Genomic DNA, 20825 nt, shown 5'->3' with positions numbered 1-20825 from the left:
TCCCGAAAGGGTTTCAGAAGACTGACATGGAAGATTGGATGAATCTTCCACTAGGCTGGGGTATCCACCCGATATGCAACTTTCCCCATGCGCTTCTCAATGGAAAAAGGTCTAATGTATTTTTGCAATAGACGAGGGTCAAGGACCCCTGCAAACAAGTATCGCTTTGAAATTTTCACCATCACTTTGTCTCCTACTTGGTATTCAACAAAGCGATGACTTTGATCAGCATGCTTCTTCATCCGCTTTTGGGCTTTGACCAGATAGCTCCACACTATCTCCAAATTTTGCTTCCATTCCTTCGAGAAGCTAGCAACTCGAGGAGATTTCGACATGTTTGGGGCATTCATAGTGTGTGGGAGTAGCGGTTGTTGTTTGGTAAAAATTTCAAAAGTGCTTTTATTTGTACTAGAGATCTTTTGTGCATTGAAATGCAGTTGAGCAACATCCAGAAGCTTCGCCCAATTCTTCTACGATATGGTAACAAAATGGCGGAGGTATTCCTCCATCATGCCATTGAACTTCTCCGTCTGGCCATCACATTGCGGAGGAAAACTTGAGCTATTACTCAATTTGGGCCCGAGGCACTTAAAAAGATGAGTCCAAAAGTTGCTAGTGAAGCGAGAGTCGCGATCACTAACGATGTCTTTAGGCAGACCCCAATATTTGATAGCATGAGAAAAGAAGAGTTGGGATGTATCTTCTGTTGATATATATTGTGGGGCATCTATAAATGTAGAATATTTGGAAAATCGATCTACCACAACTAAGATAGTTGTGAGATCTCCGACCTTGGGTAGCTCAGTGATACGCTTTCCCAAGGTCTCTTAGGAATAGGCAATGTCTCCAAAAGTCCCGCTTGCGTCAAGCGGTCTGACTTGTCTTTTTGGCATACTAAGCAAGTCTTCACATACTTAGCAACATTATCGGCCGTTTGAGGCCAATAATAAGCACGACGCAACAACGTCATGGTACGCTCTTCACCTGGATGGCTGGCCCACAAAGTATCATGGCATTCCATCAGAATAGTCCTTCGCAGATCTCCTCCTTTAGGAACATAAAGTTGATTCCCTTTCACCTTCAGGAACCCATCTTCCATGTAAAACTGGCGGGTCTTGCCCTGTCCTACCAAATCGATCAAATACTGTGCAGCAGGATCCTTTGGGAGTAGATCTTATATCTGGTCTCTTATAGTGGTGGCCATTTCGCTCCTCCTTAGGGTTGCGAGTAGGCACACAGATGCTAAGTCGGCCCTTCAACTAAGCGCATCAGCAACTTGGTTAGTCTTTCCGCTTCGGTACTCCAGATTGAAGTGAAATTCTGCTAGGAGTTCCTGCCACCTGGGCCTATCGGCCATTCAACTTTGGATGGGTCATGAAATGGCTAACAACTGTATTGTCTTTCTTTACCACGAACGAGGTTCCCAGCAGATAGTGCCTCCAAATGCATAAGCAATGGTCGATAGCCAATAATTATTTTTCGTGGGCGGCATAGCGCCGTTCTACATCCTTCAACTTCTGGCTCTCGTACGCCACTAGATGCCCCTCTTGTAGCAAGACTCTTCCCAGAGCATAATCAGAGGCATCCTCTGTACTTCGATTGGCTTGGCCAAATCAGGAAGGGCCAAGAAGGGGCTACTAGACATAACCGCTTCCAATGCGGTGAAAGCCTCTGCTCGCCTGTGGTCCCAATCCCAAGGCATGGCCTTCTTCAGGATTTCTGTCAACGGCAATGCAATGAAAGGGTAATTCTTCCCAAATCGCCGATAAAAGTTGCATAGGCCAAGGAACGCCCTCAAGGCGTGGATATCCTTAGACGGCGGCCAATCTGTGATGGCCTGAATCTTCCGTTGGTCCATCTTTATCCGCCCTTCCTCGATGATATGTCCGAGGAAGTCAACCTATTTTTGGGCGAATGCGCACTTGGACAGCTTTGCATATAGTTCATGTTCTCGCAGTCAGGCTAAGACCTTCCGTAGGTGCTCCAGGTGTTCCTCTAATGTTTTGCTATATATCAAAATGTCGTCCAAGTAGACTACTATGAACTCATCAATGTACTCGCGGAAAACTTGGTTCATCAATGTGCAAAATGTGGATGGAGTATTAGTCAAGCCGGATGGCATGATCAGGAAGTCGCGCGACCTATATCTTGTCACACAAGCCATTTTGTGTTCATCTCCTTTAGCAATTCAGACTTGCCAGTAACCTGTCTTCAGATCTATTCTGGTGAACACTGTGGCACTACCCATCCTATCGAACAAGTCAGCCATGAGCGGGATAAGGTACTTGTTCTTCACTGTGATTTTGTTTAGGGCCCGATAATCCACACAGAGTTGTAGGGTGTCATCCTGTTTTTTTTCGTCAATTGTCTCTGAAGCTCGGTGAGCTCAAGTTCTGACATTCTGTAAGGTGCCCGGGTGGGTGGCTTCACACCCAGCACCAACTCATTCTTATGGTCCACAGTGCGCCTAGGCGGGAGTCGCTTTGGCATATCCTGTGGCATAACATCTTCAAACTCTAGTAGCAACTCCTTCATGGGTGCATGGATGGGACCCCAATGAGTGTTCTATATCTTCAATACAGAGGGTAGCCAGCAACGTGGGTTCATGTCTTTTGACTCCCTTCTTCAATCGCAAGGCCGAGATGTTCTCATCGACCATCTTTATGGTTGTGCATGGAATAATACAGGGCTTGGCCCCATTTTCTCCCATCATCAGTATCATGTCGTCATAAGGTACTGGATTGGTGTTGGTTTGTCTCATGAATTCCAACCCAACTATCAGCTCGAAGTCATCTATGATCACCACGCGCAAGTTTACTTTTCCTTCATAAGGTCCAAGCATAATTGACACTCCTTTGGCTATTCCACCCACCGCCTGAGGTGGTGAGTTAATAACCTTGACACGACCTCTGCCCTTTCCCTCAACTAGGCCAAGGCGTTCTACCTGAGTTGAGGCTAAGTAGTTGTGAGTAGCGCCCATGTCTATCATCGCCCTAATGGGCTTGCCATTAATTTTCATCTCGACGAACATTAAGGCCTTCCCTTGGTTAATATAAGGCCCTTCATCCGCCTTCTTTTTCCCTTTCTTGGTTGTTGGGCATTGGTCTTTCTTCTTACTGGTTCCATCTAAGGCTTCAGAAATAGAACAAACAAGTACGTTGAAGGCACCTATTAGTTCGTTCTAGTCAGCATCATTTGTGTCGTCATCCATCCCATAATCAAAAGTTTGATGGGCGTTCATCTGTGCATGTGAGAATTCATTGTTCCAATATGGCCTGCCGTAATGACGACATCCTGAAGGGGTCTTTCTCCCTCGATCGTTGTTGTTTGATGCAACACTATTGCTACCTAAGGAAGGAGACTTGGATTTGGTTGCACTCCTATCTGCTCCACTTCTGTTAGTGTAATGACCCGACCGATAGTTTTGAGTATTACAACCCTGTTTCCCCATTTACTACTCAAATTGGGCTTTACCGTTATTGTGTGACTTGCCGGGGCAATTGGTTCGGGTCCGGTGAGGTTTTGGAATGAATTGGAATATTTAGTTTCAAGGTTTAAAGCTTAAGTTAAAATAGTGACCGGATGTCGACTTATGTATAAACGATATCGGAATTTAATTATGATGATTTCAATAGCTCCGTATGGTAATTTTGGACTTAGGAGCATGTCCGTAAAATTATTTGAAGGTCCGTAGTGGAATTAGGCTTGAAATGCCAAAAGTTAAATTTTTGGAAAGTTTGACTTTTTGATATCGGGGTCGGAATCCGATTCTGAAAATTTGAATACATTCGTTATGTCATTTATGACTTGTTTGTAAAATTTGAGGTCAATCAGACGTGAATTGATAGGTTCCGGAGTATTTTGTAGAAACTAGAAATTTCAAAGTTCATTAGGCTTGAATTGAGGTGTAATTCATGGTTTTAGCGTTGTTTGAGGTGATTTGAGGGTTTGACTAAGTCCGTATGATATTTTAGGACTTGTTGGTGTATTTGGTTGAGGTCCCGAGGGGATCATGTGAGTTTCGGATGGTCAACGGGTTGGATTTTGGACTTGGAACTCTGCTGGAATTTTTCTGATGCACCATCTGGTTTCCTTCATCACGTTCGCGAGTGGAGCCTCGCGTTCACAAAGAGGAACTGAGAGGCTGGCAATATTTTCTCTTCGCGTTCGCGAAGGGTGGATTGGGTGTGCATCGCAAACACGAGATCTATTACGCGTTCGCGAAGAAGAGAGGAAGCAACTGAGGACCCCATGCAATTGGTCTACGCGTTCGCGTAGGGGTGTCACGTTCGCTTAGTGAGGGGGAACGAAGAATCGCGTTTGAGGGTGATGTCGCATTCGCGAAGGAGGAATTTGGACGGGAGCTATTTTGTGCTTCGCGAACGCAAGGCACTGACCGCGTTCGCGAAGGAGAAAATCCTGGGCAGTGAGCTTAAGTTCTGAAAATGGGACTTTCAGGTTTTGACGGATTTGAGCTCGGGAAGAGGTGATTTTTAGGAGATTTTCAAGGGAAATAACGGGGTAAGTGTTATTAACTCAATATTGGTTAAATTACTCGAATCCATGGTTGTTTTTATCATTTAATTGGTGAATTCAATTGGAAAAGTTTGAAAACCCTCTTAGTTTAAATTGAGGATTTGAAGGCCGAGTTGTGGTCGGATTTGAGTAATTTTGGTATGGTTGGACTCGTGGTTGAATGTGAGTTCGAATTTTGTGAGTTTTATCGAATTCCGAGATGTGGGCCCCACAAGTGATTTTTGGGGCTTAATTTTGGATTTTTGGAAAATATTAATATTTTGATATGGAGTTAATTCCTATAATTTTTGTGAGCTGAATCAAATTAATTGTGACTAGATTTAAGCCGTTTGGAAGTTGATACGCGTAGAATGGAATTTTTGGAGCATTGCTTAGCTTGCTCAACATTGGATTTGGCTTGTTCGAGGTAAGTAACTCTTCTAATCTTAGAGTTGAGGGTATGAACCCTGAATATATGTATTTTTTAAATTGTTGGGAGGTGACGCACATGCTAAGTGACGGACGTGCACTATAGAAATTGAGACATAATTGTTTCTGTGGAATTTTGTAGTTAAATGATCTTGGCATTTTCTATGCGATTTTATGAGTTAAAGAAATTGAGATGAAAAGCATATTAAAAATCATATTGAGGCTATGTGCCAGTATTATTGGGACCCACAAAGGTCATATTGTTATGAAATATTTATTTTAAATTGAAAATTCATACTCTGTTATATTCATTTCATTGCATATCATATCTCAGTCTCTGTTGTTATTTATTGATACATCATATCATCATTTTGGGCTATTCTCATGACATTGTGAGCCCATGAAAGAAAGACTGGAGAGATTGATGACTGAGTGAGGCCGAGGGCCTGATTGTGAGGATATTATTTTTGGGATTGGGCTGCACGTCGCAGCAGGCCATGTTGGATTTATATATATTATTACTATTATATGGATCGGGGCTGTCCGCCTGCAGCAGGCCTTATTGGCTTCTTATTGCACGTGAGTTGGCCGTGCAGCACGTGAGTTGGCCGTGCGGATCCTTATATTATTATTGCACGTGAGTTGGCCGTGCAGATCCTTATATTATTATTGCACGTGAGTTGGCTGTGCAGCGCGTGAGTTGGTCGTGCGGATCCAGAGCTTTATATTATGGCACGTGAGTTGTCTGTGCTTATAGCGCTTGGGCTGTAGGAGCCCCTCATGAGTCTGTACACCCCCAGTGAGCGCAGTCGACTATAAACAAGGATCGGGCTGCAAGCCACAACAGGTATTGTATAGTGCCGAGTGATTAAGTGTGCTGAGCACATTGAGAGAGAATGTGAGACAATGAGATTGAGTACTCTGAGAGAGTGTGAGTACATGAGTGCAATCTCTGAGATACACTACATTGACATGCACACATGACATATATGCATAGAGATGTATTTTCTCATGCTGTACTGTATCACATTATTCATGATTTCTCACACATGCTGACAGATGGGCATAGTGATGCATTTGTTTTACACTGGTTATCTGGGAAAGAAAACGAGATATTTTATTTATTATTGAAAGGATTTTGAAAAAATTAATTGCTTTCAAACTTCTTCATATTTTTGGCAATTTCGGCAATCGATTTGAGTTTTCACTAATGTATTTGGAAGGAAAAACTATTCTTTTTGAAATCATAATTTGGCTAAGCATTTTATCTCTGTGTTTCTTCTGGTATTATTTATTTTATGTTGTTATGGACCGTTGTGGACTAGTGGTTTTGGACCCTGACCTTGGTAGAAGCTCGTCACTACTTTCAACCTAGGACTAGGTTTGTTACTTTCTCAATACATGAGGTCGGTTGTACTGATACTATACTTCTGCACATTGCATGCAGATGTTGGCTGTTGTTGTTGTTGTGCTCGATGGTTGCTGAATTTGAAGATGTACCTGCGTTTCTGTTGTAGTTGCCTCTTGTTCAGGGTAGCCTTAGATTTATAAAAGATCTGTTTATGTATTATTCAAACAGACTATGTATTTATTTCATTTTCGCTTTGTATACTCTATTCTTAGAAGCTTATGATTTGTACTACAAGTTCTTGGAGATTGTACAAGATTAAGACCTTTATTCACTTAAATTGCTTTAATAATTATTATTGAAATTGGATAGTTGATAATTGGCTTACCTAACGGGTTGGGTTAGGTGCCATCACAACTAGTTGGATTTGGGGTCGTGACAAGGTGGTATCAGAGCTCTAGGTTCATAGGTTCTACAAGTCATGAGCAAGTGTCTAGTAGAGTCTTGCGGATCAGTATGATGACATTCATACTTATCTTCGAGAGGCTACATGTCATTTAGGATATATACTTCCCATTTTTTTTCCTTATCGTGCGAGATTGATTCAGCTTAAGACATAAACTCTTTGAACTCCTTCCACATATTTGTATGCGCACATGAGCGCTCAGTATCAGCTGTGCATCATCGGTTTATGATTCTATGAACGAGGTTCGAGGTGAGTATTCTGTGTTTTGGTGATAGGCCATTCCGGAGGACTTGAGGCCATGGTTAGACCACAGTTTAAGCTCGGTAGCTTCAGTTACAACTTGTACATTATGACTTATATGTCCGTAATGTTCCTACAAATGGAATTTGTGGCTCGATGAGCAGTGGAATGTCCTTGTGATGAGTACGATATAACTGCGGGATGTGTTAAGACGATTTGAATGTGACGAGAAATGTTTCTGTGAAATGTAAAGGAAAGGCCATTGGGTGCTTGATTTTCATTTTGATGTGACGTACAGTCTCGAATGTGAATATTTTGAAAGATATTTCACGTGTTTAAATTGTGGGACAAATTAAACTCTTGGGTCTTGGAGGCCCTCGAATTTACCAAAAATTTCGGTTGCCTATGTGGCTGCCGTATGCCAGTCTCCCTCAGAGTTACGACTGATGTTCGCAATGTCACCTTCGGCCTGCCACATCCTGCGGACCAGGTCGTCCAACCTTTGCTGTAGGTTGGTTCTTAGATCAAGCACTGTATCCATGATGGGTCGTAATACGTCAACCGTCACTTCAATGGCCGCAATGCGGTCCCCACGATTAACCATGGTTAGAAATGGTGGTAATGGCAATGTGTTCCCTCGTCCGATGTCGAGCCTAGGCTCTGATACCAACTGTTACGCGATGCCTTCCAGAGATTCCTTGGAAGGGCGAAGTAAGGCTAAGCAACCGATGTTAGTGCAGTTACTATCCGCCAACTGAGGTTCCCTCTGTACGCTAGACGAGATTGTCAATGACGTACGGGAAAACCAATGTCAGGAGCAATTGAGAGAACATAAATAAGAATTGAGAATGAAAGAAAGATTGATTGCATTAATGAAATCTATTACAGAAAGAAACACGATGTCGAGGGGGGAGAGACACCAGTACAAAGAATTGTTTGCTTGCTAGAAAGTTTGATTTCTTGATCCCCCCTAATAGTGCTTAAAAAAATAAACCAACATTACAAGACTTGACCTAACTAAGCCAGGGAGACATAATAGAAATACATGAAATAAAACTACTCTATATTTACAATGAAAAGGATTTAGATTCCTACAAAGTAGAAGCCGTTGAGTTGGTAGCAACCTTATCTTTAGCATCAGGGTCTGCGCGCGCGACGCTGTTGGCATCTACCTGCGGCTGGGCACTGACGAGGGCTATCAGTGGGGCGACATAGGCACAAACGCGCTTGTCACGTGGCGCGGCCAAGACCACGGGGCTGACCATGGCGCTAGGAGTTGGGAGGTTTGCCAGGATGCCATGGAGCGCGTCCAAGAGGTCATGAGGCATGGTTGGATAGGAGCCCATGACATACATGTGATGTAATCCTTTATTTTCTAAGCATTTATTAAAATTTTATGATATATTACTAAAATAGAAAAATAATTTATATAAGGTAAGATATTTGAATTCCTAAATATTAGGACTTTATACATAGTTCAAATAAGGAATGATTATTATAGTAAGATTTTAGTTGATTTAAAAGTCGTAAATATGAGAAAAGTAACTTAAATTACAATTTTATCCAATATGAAATCCATTTTTAAAGGGTAAAAAAGGCGAACGACTGTAAATCCCCGAAATATTTTTGCTAAGTATTATGTTCTCGCTCAAGCTCTAAGTTGGACACAAAGATGTGTGAAAAGTTATGAAGGAATAAAATACATAAATATTATGTTTAGAAGTTTGAATGGACGGTTATAAGAGGAGAGGAGTAAATTTGAATCTATTGGAGTTGTTTAAGGGATGAAAATGACTTTAGCCGCACATGACCTAAGTTTCAATGCGCATATCTATAAATATATAATGAATTGAGATCTGAGCTATATATCAAAATAAAACCCTTGAATTCTAGTTTCTAATACTTCAAACCGTTTGTCATTTCGATATTCCTATAAAATGTTATAGGCGTTTTACCGAAGACTATCTTGTCAGACAAATGGGCCGGTTTTGGGCGCCTAGGGAGGCGCTAGCCGCGAATCAAAACTCCAAAGTGAGAAGAAAAATATTTGGGGCGTTTTGGGTGGCGCTGGGCGCAGATCGTGACGCCGAAGGCGTGAAATTGGAATAAAAGGGACAGGGAGAGATAAAATAACCTCATTCCTTAAAGATTAAGCCTCCCCTATCATCCTCAAGTCATCCAAGGGTTAGCATACTACCTAAGGTGAGGTTTCAATGCGATTAGCATTAGAATACTACTTTCAAACATTAATTCTAACAATATTCCATCTCAAAATCGCTAGAGTCTCAACAAGAACTCAAGAACAAAGTCTCTCAGCTAACCTAGGGTTTTACTATTCAAGGTAAGTTTCGTAACCGCTTTCAACCATAATTGTTAGAGAGGTTTATGGTTGATATTTGTTCCTAGAAACTACTACAAGAACTTAGATTAACGATGAACCCTAGAAGGAGATAAGAATCAAATCTAGGTTTTCTATATTTTGGAAATCTTGGAACTTCTAGTATCGATTCTTAAATTAACTATGTATAGATTTGTTTGGTGACTTGAACCCATTGGATTGAAGCAAACGAAGGTATTCAAAAGCAAGGAATCAAGGTGAGTAGAGACAATGATTTTACTAAAGTTTTCTTCTCACAAAGATCATACCATAAGTTATTGAGAGACGGTATAGGGTGTTAATGTGGGCTCTGAATGGAACGAGTGGACTCACATTATCCATTAGAATTTTAGAAAAGATCTTAGATGATTATCATGGTTAATAGCTCAAGAATAGTTTGTTGTTCTATAAATCATGTCTCATGCAGTCATGACTTGCATATGTTTCTTTAATGTATAGACTATATTGAAAATTTCTTTTACATATTTTATGAAACTGTTTTGATGAGAACTATGAATATATATCATTGTTTTAAATTTTGTGATTCAAGAATTAATCAGAAGAACATTTTAAGAGTTTCCTTAGATCTCTGAGAAGGGTTCATAGCCTATAGTGGTTTATGTTATCTCAAAACTACTCGTGCCAGAGTAGGAGATTAGTGTACCATTGGTTCAGGCACTATGATAAGAAGTGACCTGGTAAGGCACAAGAACGCGAGCATGTTAGAACCTTGAACTGTGAGGCACCACATGAATGGGGTCCAGGCGATCGGGCTATGATTGTCTACCATACCGATCATATTCTAACCTTTTCAGAATCAAAATCAAAATAAGAAAGAATGTCAGAATCAATGGAACTCCTTGGAAAAGAAAAGAAAAGAAAGTGCTTTAGAAAGTTTACAAGGATTGTTTCGAGAAAGTTTATATATGTATCTATTTGAGTTTTATATTTTTCCCAGAAAAGAAAAGAAATGAAAGTGCTTTAGAAAGTTTACAAGGATTGTTTCGAGAAAGTTTATATATTTATCTATTTGAGTTTTATATTTTTCCCCAGAAAAGAAAATGCTTTAGAAAGTTTACAAGGATTGTTTCGAAAATTTTTATATATTTATCTATTTGAGTTTTAAATTTTTCCGAGAAAAGAAAAGAAAATGTCTTAGAAAGTTTACAAGGATTGTTTCGAGAAAGTTTATATATTTATCTATTTGAGTTATATATTTTTTCTAGAAAAGAAGAGAAAAGAAAAGAAAAATAATTTTCATGAATGACATCAAGAAGAATTTTATAATAGATATATGAGTTGTCTATTTCAATTTTTTATTAGAAGCTTTTAGAATTTTCTTTATCATGCATACATACTTCTTTCAGAGTGTTGTTCTAGCTTTAGTGGGAGAATTACTTTACTTACTGAGTACCGCGGTGGTGTACTGATATTCTTTTCATGGGAACCTACATTGACCTATGTCAATGTAGGCAAAGATGTTGCAGGTAAGCAGGCTACGAGCTAGGATACTCTCCTCCCATTACCAGAATATTTTGTGAGCTCCATTTTAGTTCGTCGAGTTCGTTGATTCTATATTTTTGTCTTATTATTCAGTATTTCTTAGAGGCTTCATAGAGAGAGTCAGAACAGATTCATGGGTGTCCACTTTGCATTATAGAGAAATCAAGATGGTTCGCTCGGTCAAGTTAAGGCATCGAGTGCCGTTTACAACTTTGTTAGGAATCAGGTCGTGACAAACTTGGTATCAGAGCAACAGGTTCAGAGAGTACTAGGGGTCTATGAAGCCATGTCAGTAGAGTCTCGTTTATCGTTATGAGGGACCCACTTCTATAAACGAGGGTCTTCAGACATTAAAGAAATATTTTCCATTCTTCCTTACTCTATATCGTGCATTAAAGCTTAAAGTGAGAATCAGACTCCTATTTTCGTCGACCAATAGAATGATTAACATACCGATTCAATTAGAGAATTTAAGAAGAAAAGCTAGTGAGACATCGCCATCTATAAATGAGGTGATTCACGGTGTTAATTACCTTTAAGGGAGAATGAAGGCTAAGTCGGGAGCTGACTAAGAAAATTAACCCTGAAAGGGAGAATGAGGTAAGAATGAGATGACCTGATTCAAGACTGTAACAAATTAGAGCTATCATAAATATGCCAAAGACTTTGTACAGAAGAGATGAGGTGATGATGTCTTCAATAAGGTTAGAGTTGTCATAAAACTCACAAGGAGTTGGTGCTAGTAAGGTTAGTAGTAACATGACGAAAGACTATATCCCTAAGCTATGTCCAGATTTACCTTATATACCAAAGAGGTCAGCCATAGCATATGCTACTATTAATGTGAAGAGATTAGGCAGATGAAATACATATCCAAATTTTGTATCGGAGTTGAGATCAAATTTTGTTCAAATCAACGAGGACAATAAGTTATGTGCGGGGGTCAGATAAGAATTGTGCATACTCTTAGGATGAAACTTATGGTAGTTACAGCGAGTACTTTGTGGCTCCTATCAAAGAATGTTCTTTATATAATGAAGATGATAAGAAGAAACAAGTAGTTTATTATTTTGATGAGAACCTATGAGTAACACAATGAATAGATATGTTGAACTGTTGAAGTGCATGCGTGATCTACTACAGTTTCAGAAGTGCAAAGAGACATGACCGCATAATTTCAAAGTTGAGATAAATCACCACCATGAGGTGAACCACGGTAGAATAATGTAACGACCCGGCCGGTCATTTCGAGAGTTATAGCCCTATTTCCCCCATTTCTACTTCTTTTTGTATTATTCATCTATATTATGTTATATCGGGTTAGTTGGTTCGGGACCGGAGTGGTTTCAGAGTGAATTGAGACACTTAGTCTCTTAAGTAGAAACTTAAGTTGGAAAAGTCAACCAGATATTGACCTATGTGTAAACGATATCAGATTTAAATTCTGATGGTTCCGTTAGCTCCGTTAGGGGATTTTGGACTTATAAGTGTGTCTGGAATTTGATTTGGAGGTCCGTGGTAGAATTAGGCTTGAATTTGCGAAATTAGAAATTTGGCGATTTCAGTCGGCAGTGGAAAGTTTGATATCGGAGTCGGAATGGAATTCCGAAAGTTGCAGTAGGTTCGTAGTGTCATTTGTGACGTGTGTGCAAAATTTGAGGTCATTCAGACGTGGTTTGGTTGGTTTCGGCATCAGTTGCCGAATTCGGAAATTTAGAAGTTCTTAGGCTTGAATCCGAGGGTAATTTGGTGTTTGGATGTTATTTTGAGTGATTCGAAGGTTCGACTAAATTTGTATGTTGATATATGACTTGTTGGTATGTTTGGTTGAGGTACCGAGGGCCTCAGAGTGATTCCAAGTGGTTAAAGGATTTGTCGAAGTTGGAATTTGTAGCTGGAGGTGCTGCTTCTGCTATTTTTGCACCTGCAGAAGAAAGCCTCGCAAATGCAAGGCCTCTGGTGCGCGTGGGGAGTGTGAAGGTGCGGGAGACGCTGGGCCAAGGCTTGGAATGCAGGTGCGAAGAATTGGCCGCATCTGCGAGCCCATAGGTACGAGGCCTTGAGCGCATATGCGGAGATGAGAAGTTTGGGCTAGTTTCGCAGATGCGCACCAGGGACCGCAAATGCGAGTCCGCAGGTGTGGAAGCTGGGTGATTAAGTGAGTTGCGAAGGTGCGGCTCCTTGGACCGCAGGTGCGGTCGCGCGGGTGCGGGAAAATGGCAGCAGGTACGAAAAACCTGGGCAGAAACCATAAATAGAACCCTTCGCGATTTTGGTGCATTCTTCACCATTTCTATTTAGATTTTGGAGCTTTTGGGAGAGATTTGAAGAGGTAATAAAGGGGGTTTCATTGAGGTACGATACTTGATCCCTAATACTTGTATATATGGTAATTTTTCCGTTGTTTAATCATGGTAATTAGTAAAAATGAGGAGTTAGGGCTTGGAATATTTGGAGAGTAATTTAAGGATTTGAAAGATCAAACGATGTCGAATTTTGATGAATTTGAAATGGTTATACTCGTGAGTGAATGAGCTTTCTAGTTTTGTAAATTTTGTCGAATTTCGAGGCATGGGCCCGAGGGCCGTACTTGAGCCAATTTCGGGTTTTGGTCTAATTTTGTAGTTTTTCTTGTGAAATTCATTCCATTAGCGTATATTGATGGTATTGTACTGATATTGAATAGATTTGGAGAATTTGGAGGCCGAGTCCAGAGGCAAGAGCATTGCGGGTTAGAGATTTGACCGGTTTGAGGTAAGTAACGATTGTAAATCTAATCCTGAGGGTACGAAACCCCAAATGTTTTATTATTCTACTATTTTTAGTGACGCACATGCTAGGTGACGGGCGTGTGGGCGTGCACTGTTGGAGATTTGAGACTTGGTCCGTCCCGTAGCAACTGTAAAGTTGCAAACTTTGTTGAAACCATTTGATACTTATATGTTTTAGAAAGAATTTCTGTAAATTAGGCTGAATGCCATGTTTGGGCCTTGCGCCAATGCTGTTTGGACCCTTAGGGGCTGTTTCTTACCATTCTCTCATTGTTTTCGATTGAAAATCTATACTCAGTCATGTTTATACTTGTTTACCGCATAACTCAGTTTTATGACTCTATTTGATGCATATAAATGTTTTGGGCCGAATGCCCTATTTTACTGAAATGCTCGAGTGGCTTGAGAGGTTTATGACCGAGTGAGGCCGAGGGCCTGATTTGTGAGGATGAGTGTGGATCGGGGATGCCCGCCTGCAGCATACTTTATTATTATGGCATGTGAGTTGTCCGTACAGATTATAGCGCTTGGGCTGAAGGAGCCCCTCCGGAGTCTGTACACACCCCTAGTGAGCGCAGGTACCTACTGAGTGCGAGTGCCGAGTGAATGGGAGGGATGAGTGATTGTGAGGTATGCTCGAGTGGCAAGAGTGATTGTGAGGTATGCCCGAGTGGCAAGAGTGACTGTGAGGTTTTCCCGATGGGCTGTATATGAGTGATATTTTGCCCGAGGGGCTGTTTATGATTTCATCATTTTTGCTCACCTTTGCATTGAGCCTTTGTTTTAAAAACTGTTGGAAAAATATCTTTAAATGATTTTTACTGGAACCGGGTTTAAACGAGATGATTTGATTCAAACACTGATTTTTAAAGCATGTTGTACTTTACTGAGATTTCATGATATGGACGTTATATGCTTTATTGATCATCACTACTGCTCAGTCTTTATTTATTGTTGTTACTTACTGAGTTGGCGTACTCACGTTACTCCCTGCACCTTGTGTGCAGATTCAGGTGTAGCTGGACACGGTAGTGGTTATTGAGTGTTCTGGTTGTAGAGTTTTTTGGAGATGACAAGGTAGCTGTTTGGCCAACGCAACCCCTGCTCTTCTCCCTCTTATCTTCCTCTAGTTGTATTTAGCTATTTTTCAGGCTGAGTTAGCCTTGATATTGTTAGATAAATTGTAGTAGATGCTTATGACTAGTGACACCCCGATGTCAGGCTTTTCTTTTTCGCACTTTTGTTTTTCTTTGTTTTGAACTCCTTAAATGAAGGTTTTATGTTAAATAGTATTGAAATTATCTTTGAAATGAAAATATCGGTTTGTTTGGAAATGAGTCGGCTTTCCTAGTTCCACGATAGGCTCCATCACGACATATTAGGTTTTTGGGTCGTGACAAATAACAACACCGAGATTTTAAATATACGATGTCTGGTCATGAGTACCAAAGAACAAGATGATATAGAAGAGAGGGGAAATATATATATATTATAAGGCGTCCTCTTAAGGGAAAAGAAAAGTCACAAAACTCAGAAAGTCATCCTTGCATTATGGAGAGAATGTATGCTACATATAATGGGATGAAGTGAATAGTATACTTCCAATAAGATACATGAGTGAAAGGCCCTAGAGTTCTTAAAGTGATACCGAAGCATTTTAAAGCTAGCATAGTTATGAAATATTTAGAGATATTGGATAAAGGGACTCGAATCTCAACTATATAATGTTTCGATCGTCGCCAACAGTACTTAATATGACTTAAGGTTGAGCTTGAGAATAATCGCATGTCAACAAGCTAAGTTATAGCATGTAGGTATATACATAATGATAATATATGATATTTATATATTTTAATAAGATAGATGTTCAGTCTGGCTAAGGTACCATATTATCATAGAAAGATACAAAAAAGTCAAGCCCTAAGGGGAAATATATCAGAAATGTTAGCCTTCGCGCTAGAAGTTTAATTTCGAGATACCCCAAGAAATTTCGTAAATGTATGATATCAAAGGGGTAAGATTTCATAAAACATATATTTTCCATGGTGCACACAAATAGTTGTATCAATGCAACATAGATTTTGAGAGTTGGCATATGAGTTTCTCGAAGAGACTCATTTTCTCAAGTTCGGCTAAATGTGACTCAAAATAGAATAGAACATTACAAGAAATAGTTCACGGTGATTTGCTTGTGAAGTGTGCAACCTAATGTAATAAATTGGATGGTATATGATGTTTAGACATAAGATTAGTAGTTTTGAAGTGCCGTAAAGTTCGGATTTAATAAGAACCAAGAGGGCTAAGGATGTGTGAGCCAATTGATCAAATAAGTTGTCAGATGTGAGGTATTGTACGAGATAGACCATGAAAAAGAAGATATGTCCTAAAGAGAAGGATAACAAAAAGAAAAAAGGGCCACTATATGAGATCATGACTAACTAGTGGTATTAAGATATGCGAGTAGTGAATCAGGAAGGGTTCATTTACAAAGTATTGAATCGAGGAAGTCTTGAATATTATGAAAGGATTAAATGAGCGTGGAAAGCACATTTAAAGAGATGTTGATGATACAAGGATAAATCTAGACCAATGGTTAGTACTCAACAAACCTATATGCAAGGTAAGTATCAAAGTAAATGGAGGATACTTTGCTCCAAGAAGATGGATGCATGAAATAATATATCTCCTTACGAGAATAGTGATTGATTACTAGGTTACTGAAGTGAAACATCTACAAATAGGGAAGAATCCTACGAAGCACAAAGAAGGGTAAAGAACAAGTCCAATCCTTTCAAAGGTGAATCATGATAAGTAAAAGGCAGTATGAGATTGGCCCAACAAGAAAAGACCTCATCCATCTGAGAAACAAATAGATAGTAAGTACATATAATTGCAATGTTTGTGGTGTCAGAACCATATATAGACTCATACCAGAAAGCGAATTAACATCTTCTTTTCAGGATCAAGGCCAAAGCCATTTATCGTTGGCTAGCAAACAGTCATCGAAGCATATTACAGGTCGAAGTATGTACACAAATATTAAAGGTGCTCGTGTCATGCAGATTAAATACGAAAAGTAATATAAAGTCACCATGGAAGTTGTAGTAGATTAGAGTGTATCAAGGGATTAAGAGAGACAAATGAGGAATAGAGTTTTGATGATTTCAATAGCTCCGTATGGTGATTTTGGACTTATGAGCATGTCCGGAAAATTATTTGGAAGTCCTTAGTGGAATTTGGCTTGAAATGGCGAAAATTGAATTTTTGGGAAGTTTAATCGGGGAGTTGACTTTTTGATATCGGGGTCGGAATCCAGTTCTAAAACTTTTCATAGCTCTGTTATGTCATTTGTGACTTGTGTGCAAAATTTTAAGTCATTCCGGATTGATTTGATATGTTTCGGCACAAGAAATAGAATTTGAAAGTTCAAAATTTATAGATTTTGATTTGAGGTGCGATTCGTCGTCTTGATGTTGTTTGGTGTGATTTGAGGCCTCTAGTAGGTCTGTGCTATGTTACAGGACTTGTCGGTATATTTGGTTGAGGTCCCGGGAGCCTCGGGTGAGTTTCAAATGGTTAAACGGATCAAATTTGGACTTAGAACAAAGCTGAAAATTTGTTGCCTACTGATGCAATCACACTTGCGGAGTTGGCTCGCAAGTGCGAGCCCGTAGAAGTGAGCTTGGCAAGCGCAGAAGCGGCAAGGGATGGTGAGGCAGAGTGCGCAGGTGCGAGCATTTTACCGCACATGCGAGGCCGCAAGTGCGAAAAGAAACGCGCAGAAGTGGAGTGAGCATTGTGGGCGATCGCAGAAGCAAACATTTCGTCGCACCTGTGAGACCGCAGATGCAGCTAATCTGGTCGCAGGTGCGACATGCCCTGGACAGAATAAAATTGGAGGAGTTCCGAGTTTTGCCATTTTTGGACCTTCAAGCATGGGTTTTGGGGCAATTTTCAGAGAGAATTCAAGGGAATCTTGAGGTAAGTCACTTGTGATCATTTCTACTTCATAATATTGAATTATCATCGAATAATCCGATTAGATTATGTATTTTTGAGATGTAAATCGGGGATTTGAACCTAGGGATTTGAAAATAAGATTTGAGGTTTTGGAGGTCGAGTTAAGGTAAGATTTTGGTAAAATTTGTATGGTTAGACTCGTGGTTAAATGGGCTTTCGGATTTTATAACTTTTGTCGGATTCCGAGACGTGGGCCTCAGGGGTGATTTTTGAGTTAAATTTTGGATTTTGTTAGAAAATTAGTATTTTCTTATGGAATTAATTCCAATAAATTTTATTGACTGAATCGAATTAATTGTGGCTAGATTCGAGACGTTTGGAGGCCAATTCACGAGGCAAAGGAATAGCGGAATAAAGAATTATACGATTTGAGGTAAAAAAATACTTCTTAACTTGGTTCTGAGGGTATGAATCCCCGAATTTGGTATGATATAAAATTTTTGGAGGTGACACATATGATAGGTGACGAGCATGTGGACGTGCACCATATAAATTGTGTCTTGAATAAATCTTTTGCAGTTGTAAAATTAATGAATCATGTTATTATCTGAACATTCTCCACGTGTTAGAGAAATTGAGCTGAGGCTCCTATTAAAGATCATGTTTAGGCTACGTGCCAATATTTTGGGACCCATGGGGTCGTATTGCTGATGAATTAATTGTTACAAAATATACATTTTACACTGAGTAATATTTGTCCATTGTGAGGATATTTATGGGATCGAGCTGCGCGACACAGCAAACCATATTGGCTTTACATATATGATTACTACATAAAATGCGGCTGCCCGCCTACATCATGCTATAATGGCTTTATACATTATTATTATATAGATCGGGGATGCCCGCCTGCAAAAGGTCTTATAGGCTTTACTATTATATGAATCGGGGATGCCCGCCTGCAGCATGCCTTATAGGCTTTACTATTTTATGGATCGGGGTTGCCCACCTGCAGCAGGCCTTATATGCTTTATTATTATACAGATCGAGACTGCCCGCCTGCAGTAGGCCATATTGTCTTTATATCACGCTTGGGCTGAAGGAGCTCCTCCGGAGTCTGTACATACCCCAAGTGAGCGTAGATAATTATATATATTCGAGATGGATTTTTTCAGGGCATGGACTTGCCTTATTTATATTGTGATGGATTTACCTGGACATGGATCTTGTCCGTATCATTTACATTTGTGGATAAAATCCCTGAGGCTGGATTGGCCTTATACGGTATTGAGTGACTGACTGTCAGTCGATGTGTATATGTATACGGGATGGAATATCCCTAGGCCAAATTGCCCATAAACATTACCGAGTGACCGAATAATTCGTGACTAGTATTACATGAGGTCTATCCACTGAGATGTCATATTCCTCATATCATGTAGTATTGATTTATTTTGCTTGTACTGAGTTTAACCGTTGACCTTGAAAGCATGCCTACACTTTTGCACCATTATTTATGTACTAGACTGTACTTGCAGAGATCACCACTACTTTCAGCCCAGAGGTTAGTCCTGTTACTTATTGAGTTGGTGGTACTCATACTACACTCTGCACCTCGTGTGCAGATCCAAGTGCTTTCGGACACGACGACTGTTAGATATCAGAGTGCTATCAGTTGGAGACTATTAAGGTAGCTGCGTGGAGTCCGCTGACCTTGACTCTCTTTCCTTCAGTTATTGTACTATTCTATACTTTCAGACAATGGTTTTTATCAGTCAGACATTATATTCATATTAGATGCTCATGTACTCAGTGACACCGGGTTTTGGGAGTATTTATATATGTATTTGTGAGATTCCTTCAACTGAATTTAAATATTATGTTTTCAAACTTAAATGATATGGTAGTTTATTGAGATTGTCGGCTTTCCTAGTATTGAGATAGGCGCCATCACGACAAGTGAGATTTTGGGTCGTGACATCAGTATTACTTAGAGGCTTCATAGACAAAGTCAGAACAGAGTCATGGGTGTCCACTTTATATTTGTTTTTCAATGTATTAAAGTTAACAGAATGAATTTCTTTTCAGAATATTATTTCATTTGAAGATTTATAAAAGTATTTACTTTAAATCATATCAAATTGTGTTGAGATGCATTGCATAACAAAAATAGAACAGAATAAAGAAGCCAAGATGGTTCGCCCAGTTAAGTTACGGCACCGAGTGCCGGTTACGACTTGGTTAGGAATCAGGTCATGACAACAATATTTCGTAGACATGAATTCCATGCGGCCTAATATTCAAATTTTTCTAATTTGGATTTCTTTTAGATGGGGTCCAATTGATTTATTTTTATTTCTTAGGCAAACATACGACCTGAATCGAATTGTGAAATGGAAGTTGGGTTTATGTAGTTGTAATAAAGAACAATAGAACATTTATACGGATTTTGAGTAAATTCCACCATGTGTTGGTAGGAAATGTTATAAAAAACATGGCATTAATGATACCTATGAATGAATATTGGTCAGTGCTGCGAGCATGCGAGTTGTGTAGTATGTTAAGTGATTATATTTGGGGTTATGGTTATGACTTGATATAGCTTGTTCATACTCATACAATGTGTAGATGTGAGATTCAGGTCTTGAAAAGAAATTCTGAATATTGGAAATTGAATTCCAAGGTTTATGGGCTAAGGTTGAAGTAATGATTTTCAATTATGTTGTGTTGTCAGGCATATACAATTTACACAGAATAGGGTGGCGTGGGATCACCCTCGGGTATGTGCGTGGGAGATGGAATAGTGATGTGATGGCTTGGAAATAACTCTTGGCACGTTCGAGGACGAATGTATGTTTAAGTGGGGGAGAATGTAACGACCCGACCGGTCATTTTGAGTATTACAACCCCGTTTTCTCATTTACTTCTCAATTTATACTTTTACAGTTGTTTTATGACTTACCGAGTTAATTGGTTCGGGTCCGGTGAGGTTTTGGAATGAATTGGAACACTTAGTCCCAAGGTTTAAAGTTTAAGTTAAAACAGTGGCCAGATATCGACTTATATGTAAACGACCCCGGAATGGAGTTTTGATGATTCCAATAGCTCCGTATGGTGATTTTGGACTTAGGAGCGTGTCCGAAAAATTATTTGGAAGTCCGTAGTGGAATTTGGTTTGAAATGGCGAAAATTAAATTTTCGGAAAGTTTGACCGGA

The 20825-nt window shown here is 39.8% G+C and overlaps 1 protein-coding gene across 1 annotated transcript; it reads right to left on the bottom strand.

Annotated features, from left to right (window-relative positions):
* Nucleotides 1–1534: 1534 nt before the first annotated feature.
* On the bottom strand, nt 1535–1858 carry LOC138893184 (uncharacterized mitochondrial protein AtMg00860-like). The gene has a single exon (XM_070176960.1). It carries the CDS (start codon nt 1856–1858, stop codon nt 1535–1537), a length of 324 nt encoding a protein of 107 aa, XP_070033061.1.
* Between the last annotated feature and the right edge of the window lie 18967 nt (nt 1859–20825).

The sequence above is a fragment of the Nicotiana tomentosiformis genome, chromosome 5 (genome assembly GCF_000390325.3).
Source record: "Nicotiana tomentosiformis chromosome 5, ASM39032v3, whole genome shotgun sequence".
Taxonomy (NCBI): domain Eukaryota; kingdom Viridiplantae; phylum Streptophyta; class Magnoliopsida; order Solanales; family Solanaceae; genus Nicotiana; species Nicotiana tomentosiformis.
This window is presented reverse-complemented; position numbering and strand designations above follow the sequence as displayed.